At 37.1% G+C, this 14476-nt stretch overlaps 1 protein-coding gene across 5 annotated transcripts in view; it reads left to right on the forward strand.

The window, feature by feature from the left end:
- Rbms3 (RNA binding motif single stranded interacting protein 3) overlaps positions 1–14476 on the forward strand; it is a 765138-nt gene that overhangs the window by 692848 nt on the left and 57814 nt on the right. For all 5 annotated transcript variants that reach the window (XM_090351790.1, XM_090351792.1, XM_090351794.1 and 2 more), the window contains one exon: positions 8344–8454. In XM_090351790.1, coding sequence (XP_090207916.1) covers positions 8344–8454 — 111 coding nt within the window. The remainder of the gene's footprint in view (positions 1–8343; positions 8455–14476) is intronic.

Below are 14476 nucleotides of genomic sequence, written 5' to 3' on the forward strand. Positions count from 1 at the left end.
AAACAAACAAAATCAGGGACAGCACCCAGGTCCTGAGTTCAAGCCCCATGACTGACCAAAAAAACAAACAAACAATATGATGACTTAAAAGTAGAAGAGGGTCTAACAAGAAACAGGAAGTGCATGGGGAAAAAGGAGAGGACACAGTGTAGAGAAAGATGGTGTATGAGAGGATGGATTCAAACAAAGCCTGATAATGGAAATATCACTCAGACCCCCATTCATCTGCCCAATAAATATAAGAATTAATGAAGAAAAAATGAATATAGGGTAGATGGGTGGCTAATGGTCAACTTTGTGAAACTGGTAAGCCCTGTGTTTGTTTTAACAATTTGCTTTCTTAAGCTTAAGCTACATTGGTGATAGTATACTCTGTAAAAGCAATGTGTCATTCCAGTACATATAATGCTTCTAACAGAATAGAAACCACATGGTTAATGCCCACTTTGAACTTCTCTGGATAATGTGGGGCTCTCAAAAGCTTGGAACTTTCATACAAAATAGAAGAAGGTCAATTTGGCAGTGGCCAGGGTGCCTTCAAAAGAAAGCAGAGAAAATTGACGTATAGATCTTTGAAGTCCATTCTTTGATTCCACTGAGAGAATGCTACTGTTATTGCAGTTGAACTTTTTGCCCAGCTTAAGCAGAGAGCTCCAGTTCATTAAAGTAATGGCTGTTCAGCAGCATTGACCCAGCACCTGATTCAGGACAGACATTATGCTAGGTACCATTAAAAGCAGAATATACAAAGTGTTGTAAATGACTGCAGTGAACTGAAATCCAGAAGAGCACTAAAGTATGACTACAATCGCAAATGTTAGGACAAGAGGAGGATCAGTCATAGGAGATGTTATCATGAATGGAACATTTGTAAGAACCTAAGAGAACACATACAGAGCTACTGGAGATACCCAGCATTCTTGGCAAAAAAAACACTGCAGAAGGAAAGGGCAGGTGGGCCAGAGAATAAGGAGGAGCATGGCGTGTAAAAGCAGAGGTTGTAAGTGAATGGGTGTGTGGAATCAGGTTGGAAAGTTACATGTATTTCTAGGGCCTGTGCATACTGCTAGTGAGGCCACCCTAGTCCTACTGGAAAAAATCTATTTTCATGAGTAATTATGTTTTCACTTATCAGGAAAACAGCATGGGAGTGAGCCAGCTACTCACGTGTACTATGTAGCTCCTGAGCAAAAAAAAAATCCTCAAAGGAAATGTATTTTTGTTGTTGTTTTGCTTTGATTTTTCTTCAGTCCTGGAGCTTGAATTCAGAGCCTTACATTCTAGCTGATGTCTGGTTTTCTACTATTTGGGCCAAGTCTTGAGCCAGATTTTGCTGGTTGATCAGAGATGGAATCTCTTAAAGACTTTTTGCCCAGCTTCTCTTTATATTGTGATTCTCCCAGATCTCAAACTCCTGAGTAGCTGAGATTTGGGAATTATTTCATTATATCTCTGAGTTACCCTGTTCATTCTCTCTTCTATTTGCCATACAGTGGCAATCAGTTTAGTACACCCATGTGCCTGTCAACTAAGTGCAGTTTAACACCGTTTACCCCTTAACTCCTCTGAAGGAAAAGTAAAAACAAATAGTTCTTCCCATCTTTAAAGCAATAAGCCTTTTCTTTTTGTTCTCTTTTGTGTCATTGTGGAGGGGGATACCATTGTGAAGGAAGGAAAATGGCTAAGAGCTATTCATCATTCTAATATAATTCCTATGGTGTAGTTTATTTGATACGTAGAAATCAGGTTTTCAATGTATCTTACATAAACTATGGAAAGTAGCTTGGTACCATTGGCTCATACTGGCAATTCTAACTACTCACTAGACTGTATTTCCAAGAATCATCATTCAAAACTGATGAAGCAACAAAATTTCTTTCCAAAATAACCAGCAAAAAGCTGTGCTGGAAGCATGTCTCAAGTGGTAGCTTGCCAGCTGAACAAGCAAAGCCAGGTAAACCTGCAAACCTGATTTCAAACGTTAGTTCTTAAACGGAAGTAAATAAATAATACACTTCACTGTAACAAAATGCATTCTGCTTTATTGTTTTTTTTTGTTTTGTTTTGTTTTTTTGCCAGTCCAGGGCTTGAGCTCAGGGCCTGAGCACTGTCCTTGGACTTTCTCAAGGTTAGAGCTCTACCACTTGAGCCTCAGGACCATTTCTGGCTTTTTTCTATGTATGTGGTACCGAGGAATCGAACCCGGGTATTTATGCATGCTAGGCAAACACTCTACCACTAGGCCAAACTCCCAGCCCTGCTTTATTGTTTTATTTGGTGGTTTCCTAAGTTGTCTTTAGTCAAGGAAAAGGCATACACTGTGGGGGCCCTCCAACGAAGATGAAGGCATTAGATTTAAACATTGCTTTCTTCTACATAATCTGATTTTTAACAATATCATCCACACTACACCAATTGATAAAGCACATGTCTGTGAGTGATAGGTAACCTAGCTGAGAGCTACTCATTAGTTGAGGGGTTGGAATGACAGAAATGTAAGAGGAAAAGACTACAGTAACTTATTTGCATAATGAAATCCTTCTAATTTAATAGAACCAGTTTTTATAACTAGGTATACAAGTTTCATGATACAATGTTCTAGCAACTATTTAGACATGAACACTGAGTCCCAAACACTCAAGTTTTCATCTTTCCTTCAGTAGTGTAATTTATTTAAAAAGCTATTTTTTTCTATTGGGATGCTGAAGAAACCTCTTGAAACACTAAGAGCTATTTCTAAACAGGTTTCTTTAGTTGCAGGCAGTAAATTGTGAAGGATTAAAAAGGCACAGTTGAGAATCCTAATTATCTGTACACTGACTTTGGTAAGAAACACTTTAGTGTGACATATTTGTCTTCTCATTCAAAATGACATTATGGTATTAATAGGTACTAAACCAATAATAGAAACTATTATTCACACTTGAATAGACATGTATGTAATTAAGGTTCTTTTAAGAGGGTCTCCATGGTAAAACTAATTAAGTTTTATTGTCTTTTAATATAACATTTTAAAAAATTCTCCATGCTCAATTTATGACAAGTAAATAAAAAAACAGTCTGGATAGTATTTGATTTAAGGGTAGAAAAGTAAATCTAGTTTTGTAACTAACAGTGTCTCATTCGGTGCTCTAAAGCAGTTCTGGAGTTAGAACTCTGGGCCTTGTGCATTTCAGGCGTATGGTTGAGCTACAGGTAATTGAGTTGGCACCACAGTCTCCTTACGAGCATTAATTTTCTACATGTGTATTTAGCAATGGACATTTTTGAAATAAGAAAAATGTAAATTTGACCTAACCATTGAAAAGTTTGCTTCTTTTCCTAGATCAACTTACAACATTCGCACAATTGATTTTAGAAGCCAGTTCATTAATAAAATGATTTTTATCATTAAATATTATCTCAGCGTAACATTTAAAATTTGCTGTTAGCTGTAGCGAACAGACTACAGGTAAATACTTCATTTTGCTTTCTAGGTAACACCTTTTCAATTTATTTCTCATTTTTGTGGTACTGGGGCTTATAAACATATATATGTGTGTACATTGCAAGATATTGACTCTTAGTACTAATGGTGTGTGAAGCTAGGCCAATGCTTATTGTGGTGAACTGACCTGCTCAGCAAATGGTATTTAGCCATAACATCTACCCTGCAAAAGGCAATTATACTCCATTTACAGGCTGACAAGCAAAATGTCTCCATGCATGGAAAAATCACTCTTGACTGAGAACCAGGGCTACAAATAAACAAATACTTAGCATTTCAGTAATTTCCAAAAATAATGCATTGAAAGAATTTAATACATCAGTGACTATCTCTCAAACACATATTGATATAGGACATATAAATTTTAATGTATTAAATATGTACATTAACCAAGTTTTTCATACTATTTTAATACTTGCATAAAGAATTCACTAATCTAATCGGAGAATCCCAATTTGAAGCTAGACAGGACAGATAAATCCATGAGAAACTCTTATCTCCAATTAACAAGCAGAAAGCTGGAGTGGATGTGTGGCCTGAGTGGTAGAGCATTCGCTGTGAGCTGAGGTGAAAGTACTGGGCCCTGAGTTTGAGCCCCAGTACTGGCACACACTGAAAAAGTAACAAATTTGCTCTGCATTTGCATAGACAGATTAGAGTCCATAGCCTGGAATAAATATAGATATATATGAAGGCAGTCACATTTGATTTGGATGGCAGAGAAGTGTCTTCCTTTGAAATACAGTGCATTGTCATTTGGTAGAGAACTTTCAAAGACTTCAGGCTGATTTTTTTTTTCAAACACTGACAGAAGGTTAACCACATGCATGATTTTATGGCCTCAGATTGGATATATTAATCCCCACATGCTGATCTTTACCTACATGAATGAGTGATTGTTGATTTCATTGCTAGGTGACCAGGTCCTCAGTTTGTCTGCTAAGTAGAACAGCTTTCTCTGTACAAAAGCTGTGGCTAAAATGGGCCAGACATTCTCCTCAGCTGTCTGGTCATTGTTCTTTATTAGTGGAATTACAGCAGTGTTACAATATTTTTCTTTGCAGCTTAAAACATTGAGCAAACACAGACATCCGGAGATATTAAAATGAACAATCTATTTCCTCGTGTTTTGTCATTTTGTGGAGTGGTCTCTGTCAAACAGCATATTCTATATACTTCAAGTCAACAAAATTACCATTAATACTTCAGCAACATCTGTTATCAACACCCTTTAGTTTCTGACGTAAAAGCATTGGTTAGAAAAGGATTTGACATTCTGTTTAATGAGTCAATACAATTATGGGTAAAGGGCAATGGCTTAATAACCACCAGTTTTTCTTTTGTCATTGTTTTTGGTATGACACAGTACAAGATGAGCTGCTTTCTTGATAAGCAAAAGTGCCCCACAATTATCATTTGCTATTAATATATGAAAAACTCTAAACCTAATAACACTTCACACCAAGCAAAAGTCCTTTCTCTGATAGGAAATATGTATAGACTTATATAATTCACTATCTGATTGTACATTTCTTAGATACTTTTGTGATTACCTAATATTTGTTTTTTATTCTTCAGAGGGATTCTTTATTTGTGAAACACTTTAGTGGGTGCACAAATGTTCATTCTTACATATCTTCCCATAAGTCCTTGAAATCTTTTTCATTTATTTACATTTATTATCTATTAACTATCATTTATTATTATTTATTATCATGTACTATTTATTATCATTTTGTCATTTATTTAACAAATTATGACCAATCTCTTTTCATCCTTTCTTTTGATTGTCACATTTCTGGTTTAGAGACCCAAGCAGGATGCTGTCATCTGTAATTTAATAAGTCCCTACACCCCTCTTTCTGTGAAACTCTTCTGGAAGAGACCAGGGCACTCTTCCTAAATTAATTCCAAGTACAGACATTCAAAGCTATTCCATCATGCGTGCATTTGTAGTTATCTGTCACTTGTTCACTTAATTCATTTGTCTATTGCTTCCCAAAGATTATAAGTGAATTTCCAATGTCCTGCAGGGAGGGGGGCTCCCTCCAAGGCATGGAGACTAGTCCTTATAGACACAATTGGGCTTTGTCTCTGTGGGAAGGGAAAAGCTGATGGAATTGAGAAGTGTCTGACATTGTAGCAGCTGAGCTCTGTGATGGAATGTCAGTAACCATTTTAAGAAAACAGGCCGAGTCTCAAGTTCAAGAAGAGAACTGAGGTTTCATGCCTATTAGAAATGTATGCTGTGAAATTGTCATTTTGGGTGAAAATTTTGAAAAACAACTTCAGTTTTCCATCTTAAGGTTATTCAATAATTGTCCTCAGGTGATTTCTTAAAGTGTTCACTTCTGGTCTAGCACAACAAATACACATACTGAAGACCAGTAGGTATGTTTACTTTTACAAAAGGAAGAGGCAAATTGCCCTTAGCAAAGAACTTAAGTCAGCAGAAAGCAAAAGGACCTGGGTCAATTATAATTGAGAAAAGTTTTATTTAATTCTTCTAATTTAAGAAATATACTAATGAGTAATAATATTAAAAATCCTAAAGAAATTCAAAGAACACAAATGCACAAGTATGTATGTATAAATATATGTATATATATATATGTAAACCGGCCTCTACACAAAATATATATTTTATGATTGGTTTCATCACAAAAGTCCAAACGTCTTTGTAAACAAAGCTGGTTCTACAAATCAAGCATTTCCAAATATTCTGCTCAGTTTCTACTGACAAATGTAATGAGGAAAAACTGAGTATTAACCTGGTCAGGAGAATGAATTAGGACGATGTCATACAACTGATCAGGGAAAACTTTACTGCTGAAAAATTAATGTGGGTGCTGAGATCATGCCATTTGCAAATGTCGTAGATTTAACCAAATAGAGAAAATAGAAGTAGCAATAGCAAATAATCATCTTTAGGGTAGTAAAATTAATGTATTCTGATAATCATTTTATTAAACTAACTTGGATATTGGATATGAGCTTGTGTTTATTATAATATTACAAACAAAGCATTTGAATCACATAATTTCAATGCACTCACCAGCAACCGCTAGTCAGAGCACATGCTCTACACATTCCTAACACCGAATGGGATTTACCACATTATTCCTTGATTTCAAATTTTAATGTTTGGGTTGATATAAAATTTGGACCTGCTTAGATCTGAGTTCAGTATATTTTTTATTGTCAAAAGCATAGATAGAAAATAAACCATTAATCCAATGTGGAATATAATAACTTTAATTTTTATACAATTGTTAGATTTTAGCATCCTCTTCAAAGAAATATAGCAAAAATGTAGGTTTTTATTACACCCCAGTGGTAGATTGCATTGGAATGATCACAAATTGCCCATGTGATTAATGACTATGTGGAAAAAACAGAAAGTTTTATTCAAAATCAAAAATGGAGCATTTTTTCCCATTAATTTTTATGGGTTTTTTTTGCCAGTCCTGGGACTTGAAGTCAGGGCCTGAGCACTATCTTTGGGCTTTCTCAAGGCTAGGGCTCTACCACTTGAGCCACACCACTTGCAGCTGTTCTTTCTTCCTTTCTTTCTTTTCTTTCTTTCCTTCTTTCTTCTCTTTCTTTCTTTCTTTCTTTCTTTCCTTCCTTCCTTCCTTTCTTTCTTTCTTTCTTTCTTTCTTCCTTTCTTTCTTTCTTTCTTTCTTCCTTTCTTTCTTTCTTTCCTTCTTTCTTTCTTTTTTTTGTCAGTGGTTGGGCTTGAACTCTGGGCCTGGGCACTGTCCTTGAGTTCTTCAGCTCAAGGATACTGCCCTATCCCTGGACCTGGGCATTCTCCCTGAGCTCTTCAGTTCAAGGCTACCACCCTACCCCTGGAGCCACAGCTCCACTTCCAGCTTTCTAGTGGTTAATTGGATATGAGTCTCATGGATTCATGGGCCCAGGTTGGCTTTGAAACTGAGTAGCTAGGTTTACAGGCGTAGGTCACTGTGCCTGGAAATATTTTTTTTTTTGCCAATCCTGAGGCTTTGAACTCAGGGCCTGACCACTGTCCTTGGGCTTTCTCAATGCTAGTTCTACCACTTGAGCCACAGAACCACCTCTATGTATGGGTATAGAAGAATTGAACCCCGGTCTTTGTGCATGCTAGGCAAGCACTCTAACACTAGGCCAAACTCCCAGCCCTAATTTTTATGGTTTTAGACCAACAGAGAGAAAATATATGACTTCTTTGAATAAACCTTACTTCAAATCCAGAAGTGAAACTGTGGCTCAAGTGGTATAGTGCCAACCTTGAGAAAAATTGGTCAGGGACAATGCCTAGGCCCTGAATGAATTCAAGCCCCAGTACCAGCACCCTCCACTCCCACGCCCTCCAACACACACACACACACACACACACACACACACACACACACACACACACACATTACATCAGAGGACAGGAAGCTGCTAATGCCATGTATTTAGATGAGCACAAAAGAACCTGGACAAACATAAAAGTCACATAGGCCACACTGGGTGCTGCTAGCTCATGCCTATCATCCTAGCGTATAATCCTCGTGCCTAGAATCAGGAGGCTGAGATCTGAGGGTCGAAGTTCAAAGCCAGCTTGTGAAGAAAGCCGTAAGTAGAATTATAACTCATTGGATAGAGCATCAGCCATGCAAGAAAGAGCCAACTGAGTGTAAGAGGCCCTGAGTTCAAGTGCTTGCAGGCACACACACACACACACACACACACACACATACACACACTGAATTCAGCACACCTGTCAAGTTAACAAAGAATCAGTGTTGATCACTTTTATTCATTAAAAAAACATCCTCTTTGTGAAATGTGTTTTCAGCTGGCCCTTGCCTTGTGTTTGCTTTCAGGGTGCTGTGATTACGCCGACCATGGACCATCCTATGTCAATGCAGCCAGCAAGCATGATGGGGCCCCTCACACAGCAGATGAATCAGCTTTCACTGGGCACTACAGGAACGGTGAGTGCAGGAGAAGCAGCATGGCTATTTCCCCCAGCATTTCCTATGCACGGGCTCTGGCTCCTTACCTAACACACCTCTCAGGCTTCCCTGCACATCAAATACAGCCTGCATGCAAGTCCAGCCTCAGAGCACTGCTCATGGTCATGGCAAAAGGCACATGCTGTGTGATGTGTCTTTCTAGAAAAGAATCCCTTGGCATGCCCCTGCAAACCTAGATCCCACAATTCTAAACTCCATCATAGGGCTTCTCTGCTTTTTTTTTTCCTCCAGTTGAGCCACTATCCTTCCCCCTAAGTTCTTCCCAGGAGATGTACTTACCATGGTGGTGACCGCTCTAAAGGCTCTGTATCAAACTTTCCATGATTAATCAAAATAATTGAGAACTTGGCATTGGGTTTTCTTCTCAATTTATTGAATAGCAGGAAGGGAATCCAGTGTGTTTGATCTTTTCTTATACATCAATATCTATTAGATTAGTTTCAGTTCTTCTTGGAGATTGATATGGTATTGTGCTCATTTTATATCAAGAAGATATTTAAAATCATGAGCACACTTTTATGGGTTTTTAAAGGATAAGTCCCCAGATATGCAAGATGGCTGTTTAGACTACTAAACAGACTACTAAAACTTTGTGAACTATTGCTACAGACAACCTGGAGAGCTTCCTTATAATACCACTGGTCAGTTTTAGTTTTTATTAATGTTACGGTAGATGGTCCCATCGTTGTAAAGATATGAAAGCAAAGGTACATTTGCTTTGGACTGAGACTGGTCTGATACTGTCAATAGCACACTGAACTTGGAAACAGGAATCCTAGGTCTAAATCTTCCCAGAGCCCCATTCCTTCCATCTGTCCTATGGAAAATAGTATCTTCTTGTCTCCACTTCCCTGTCAATATAGTTGAAACATTGACCTTGGTTTATGAGTCATCTTCAACTATATGGCTTTTTGTTTTTCCAGCCGTGTGGCTGTCAGTAATCAACACTATGGATCCTCACAAAGACACAGGTCTCATCTGAAAGCAGTTCTGTGTGCTTTGCCCACTGGTCTGTAGAGAATATGCCTTATAACAGCAGATCATTTGCCAAATAGTTATTGTTGACCCATAGGCTTTGTGGAATATGACAGCGTTCTGACATGGCCATTGAGGCCTCACTAATCTGTCCTAAATATGATGAGAATCCATATAGAACATGTAGAGTCACAATGTTCAATTCAGAAATTGAGCTTTATTGACACGAACAAAGCTTCTATCTCAAAAGCTCAGACGCTGGGCCTATGAAACCCATTGATGCTAAAATTCTTATCTGAAAGCCTAGACTGGATGAAATGGTGTCTTAGGACTTCTGATCTAGATTTTAGAAGTGACATCCAAGGCTATGCTTAGTGAGATACCATGACACCAGTAGATTTCTTCAAGAGAATGTGGAGGTAATATTCTTGCTTTCTGTAACATGAAAGGATATCTGCAGTCAGATGTGTATTACTGAGAAAATCAATCATCTGAAGTGTTCTGGGAATCTCGGAGCTTTCACATTCCACTGAAGATTTCCCTCACATCAACCTCCCTGTCCTTCAGTGACTGTTAATTTGGAATGAGGCAAAGAGTGCAGCTTTACTGCCTTGAAGCTAACCTGGAATCTGATAGAAAAGAAAGGTGGAATGTAACACCAGAAATAAATCATTTATAAATTATACCTGTTTGATTCCAAAACAAATATGGCTCACTTACTTGCTGAATTTTTAAATTTGAGAAATTGAAAAATAGGCTAAGAGGTAGAACATATTCAAAATGATAATATATACAGATTCAGAAACCTTTATATGATTGTGTATTTGAACATTTTTAACCAGAGCATATTTATACAGGATCATTTTTACCTAGCTAGTAATAGCCAGCTAAGATGATAATTCAATGGTGATATATACCAATTTCCTAAAGAGCAAAATATTTAGCATGTGTCTCATTTCCTCTAGCTATTCTTTTTCATTCTATTCTCCTTTTATATTTGCAAGTAAATAATACTTCAACACATTATTTGCATTATATAACATAGTATTATACAAAACTTTAAAATTTAATAAGCTTCTGGAGAGGCAGAGGAATGAGTATATTAGATTGTTGATTCATTCAACACAATATGATTATCTATTATCCATTAGAATGTAATACCTTTTTAAAAATCAGTCACTCCAGGATACCATCTAAAATGCTATCACAGACTTGTTTTATCTTGATTTTTTATTGACATTTGAATGGGCTATTATTAATTGATTCTGATTTTTTTAATCGAATTTTCCCCACCTAATTGCATCTTTCCAACATTCCCATTGATGGAAAGCAGCCTGACATTGTAGAAGGTCTACTAGGTTTTAGATTCAAACTTGAGTTCAAAGCCTGGCTCTACTTGTTCACTAACTATCCGTGTTTAGGCAAGTTACTTAGACCAATTACATTTTAACTGTTTTTCCTAAGCGAGAATGATAATATTGACAGTCCAGGAATTCTGCCAGTTTCAAAAGGCATGATATCAAATGAAATGATGAAATGATATTTGTAGCATTCCGGATACATTGTGTGCTACCCAGAAAGTGCTTATCCAAGGATGCCTCCCTACTCCTCTGCCTCCAAAGGCCAGTAATAGATTGGGTGTCAAGTCCAGATTTCCAGGAAAAATGCACACCCTTATGAAATACATAACACAATGCACGCATATGTTCTATTTCATATGATAGAGCTAATTTATCTAAAATCTCTTTGTTAACTACCAAGATATTTTCAAAATCTTTCAAACTCAAAATTGTATAGAACCTACTTGAGTTTCTTTAATAAAGAAACCAACCAAGATCAGGCATACAACCATGGAAATGTATACTGACCTTTTATTTGTAGTTTTTCTGCTTTATAAGCAGAGTCATATCATATACACATACATGTGACAGGGGTTCTATTTTAGACGCATTTTCAATGAAATAAGAATAAAATCCCTACTGGGTATACTGGGTACCAAGACACCAATCCACAGAGGCAATATCTTTGGCTGCCTAAAACATGCACACTTTGCTTAGAGAATTAAGTCTGTACTCACCTAAAGTGAGCTGTCTCTGCGTGTGTACACAGACGTTCTGTTCACCCAACTTTTTAACATAAGCTAAATATCTGCATTTTAGTGTAGAATTTTTCTGCAATTGAATGTTGAGCCCAGTTCATCTCCAAAGCACCCACTTGGGATAGGCCCAAGATTTTCCTCTGGTCTTTGTACATTCCTGGGCTGTTCTTTATTCTTTTCTGTCTCAACTTACTAGACCAGGGATTTCTTTTAAACTTTTACTTTTCATAATTTCCTTAAGATCCACTTTTATTTTCTTAAACCCTACCTTCCCTACTGAAGACTTCCCAAGTCAGAGTTTTCAGTGTTAACGTCATCTTAGAATGGTAAACTCGTCAATCCAACAACTGGCTAACTGTGTCCAAGTAAATCTCCCCTGACATCTCAAAGGCAGCATGACTCGGAACTAATCCTGAGCTTCCCCTGCCTTCTTTCCAGCTGAACCCTCTTCCTCCTGTATGTTCCTTTCCCATTTTCTTTTAAGGTAATTTTGTTAGCATTTGCTCAGTAGCCAAACTGTGGACCTAGAACTCAGTCCAGACCTTTCCTTCTTTCTCACCACAATAAGACAAGTGCTTTCCAAGACCCATAAATTCTGACATGTGTCAAATACATCCTCACTTCCATATTTCCAGAGCCTCTGTCCCAGGCTTTATTTCAATGTAGTAGTCTCCCGTTCTAAGCCTCCATTTTCTCCAGTCTATTTTCCCTAATATTGCCATAGCCAGGTAATCTGAAACTATATGACAGTATTTCTTTCCTGAGAAGGACTTTGATTATCCAATCAAAGGCTCACAACAGTTTAGAGAAGCAACATGTTAACAATGATCACTAGCTTAAAAAACTCCAGGAACAGAGAATTTCTAAGGGAGCAGGGAGATTCAAAGCATAATTCAGAGTAGAATTATTAAAGTTGGTAAGAGGTGAACAGAGCTGGACTACAAGTTTCCTTGTATGGAAGAGGAGTGGGAAAGATTAAAGCAACATACTAAATGAGCCCTTCTTCCTTTTCCTTTTTGGGTTGGTATTGGAGCTTGAATTCAGGGCCTCAGGCTCTCATTTGTTTTTTTCCACTTGAGGCTGGTTGGTGCTCTACCAGTAGAGCCATAGTTCCTTTTCAGGTTTTTGATGATTAATAGGAGTCAGACTCTCTGGACTTTTCTGCCTCAGCCTGGCTTTGAACCAAGAATATTCAGATCTTAGCCTCCTGAGTAGCCAGCACCCAGCCACTTTCAAAGGAAAGGTTCCTGACTAAAAGATTGTTATGGAGCCAATACACCTTTTTCATGTTCGAAAGCAAAGATATATTGGAAGTGAGTGCCATGTACTTGAGTTAACCTTTCTTTTTAACTTGCTACCTTTAATGTGTAGGTAATTCTCTACCCAGTTTTCAGCAGGACAGAATCTGTAGGGCTTAGCAATAGGTATTTTATAAAATTCAGTAGTTCTGATGATTTGGAAGACTTTTTCTAGCTTTTTTTGCTTTTGTTTACTTTTTGTTACAGAATTCTTTTGATGTAACCAAGGCCCCATTATCCATAATTGCTTATTGCTTTATTGTGAGCTTTAGCAGAAACCATAGGGGACTCTACTGTGTTATGAGAACCTTCGCCTTGCATGACAATCTTGTTTTACAAGTTTCTTATCTCCTTTTTATTTGTTCAATTGCTGGTCACTAGTGGCTTACAATGTCACCAGACTCTGTTGAAAGAAACAAAAAGATTTTGTTCTGAAGGTTCTTTATCAGCAGTTCCAGTTGTGTTCTGCCAGGCCTCTGGTGATTCATGACATCATCAGATTTTCTTGCAGTAAACTACAGCCAATCCCACCACTTGTCTTAGGGTTGTTTCCCTTTGACTAGCCAGAGGCGAGGTGCTAATTTTTTTTTTTTCAAGAATCCTACATCTCTAAAATTCTGAGAGTACCAAGTAGAAATCTGACTTGGGTAAGGGATTACCTTTGTTTTGCATGATTAGATATGAGTATTAAATATTAGTATGCAAAATTATAAGAAGATGTATATATTTCTATATAGCAAGAAAATTATAACTACTAATAAGTGGAATCATGATTCAGGAAATAGTATCTGAAATTATAATGAGTGCATTTCCTTAATAATTTCTTAGAAAAAAAATCACAAATGAGTGCAAGGAAAAATGCAAATGAGGAGATAATAAAGTTATCTCTTAGGTCCTATTGTAAAAGACCTTTGAATTATTTTTTACAATATTCCTATCAATGTGTGGGCATTAAGTGAAAGTCCAATTTATTTCCAAATATTAAAATTTTGTTGTTTTAGAAAGCAAATTATTAGGCCATTGCTGGTAGCTCACATCTGTCATCAAAGCCACTTGGGAGCTGAGATCTGAAACCATCAGAATAAATCTGAGGATGGAAGTACAGGCAAGAAATGAGACTCTATCTTAAATATAATCAGAATCAAAATGGCTGAGTATGTGGCTCAAGTAGTAGAGTGCTTGCCTAGCAACTGCGAAGCCTTGAATTCAAATTCAGTGCCTCTACAAACAACATACTATGAGTTAAGTTGAATTAAAATGACACGGATTCATAAAATGTCAAACATAAAGAGATAGTTTTCAAAAGAGGGACGAGAATGCTGAACAGTATATGAAAAACAGCTCTCTAACTATATAATTTAATGCAATGTACACATGAATTTGACACAGAGATACACATAGCTCTTCAAATAAAATCATTAAAGCCCTACCTAGCTAATGAAGCATTTCCAGACACTAATTATGGATCTTATGATGGCTGTCATTAAAATTTGTACAAGATTGACCAGTAAAGCGAAGTAGCCAGTCCACACACCTTAACGCGTTTACCCTTGCTGATTGAGCATTGTATTTTTTAGGAAATGGTCTATGAAAAAATCTCCTAAAATAA

The sequence above is a fragment of the Megascapheus bottae genome, chromosome 18 (genome assembly GCF_031878675.1).
Source record: "Megascapheus bottae isolate mThoBot1 chromosome 18, mThoBot2.hap1, whole genome shotgun sequence".
Classification (NCBI taxonomy): domain Eukaryota; kingdom Metazoa; phylum Chordata; class Mammalia; order Rodentia; family Geomyidae; genus Megascapheus; species Megascapheus bottae.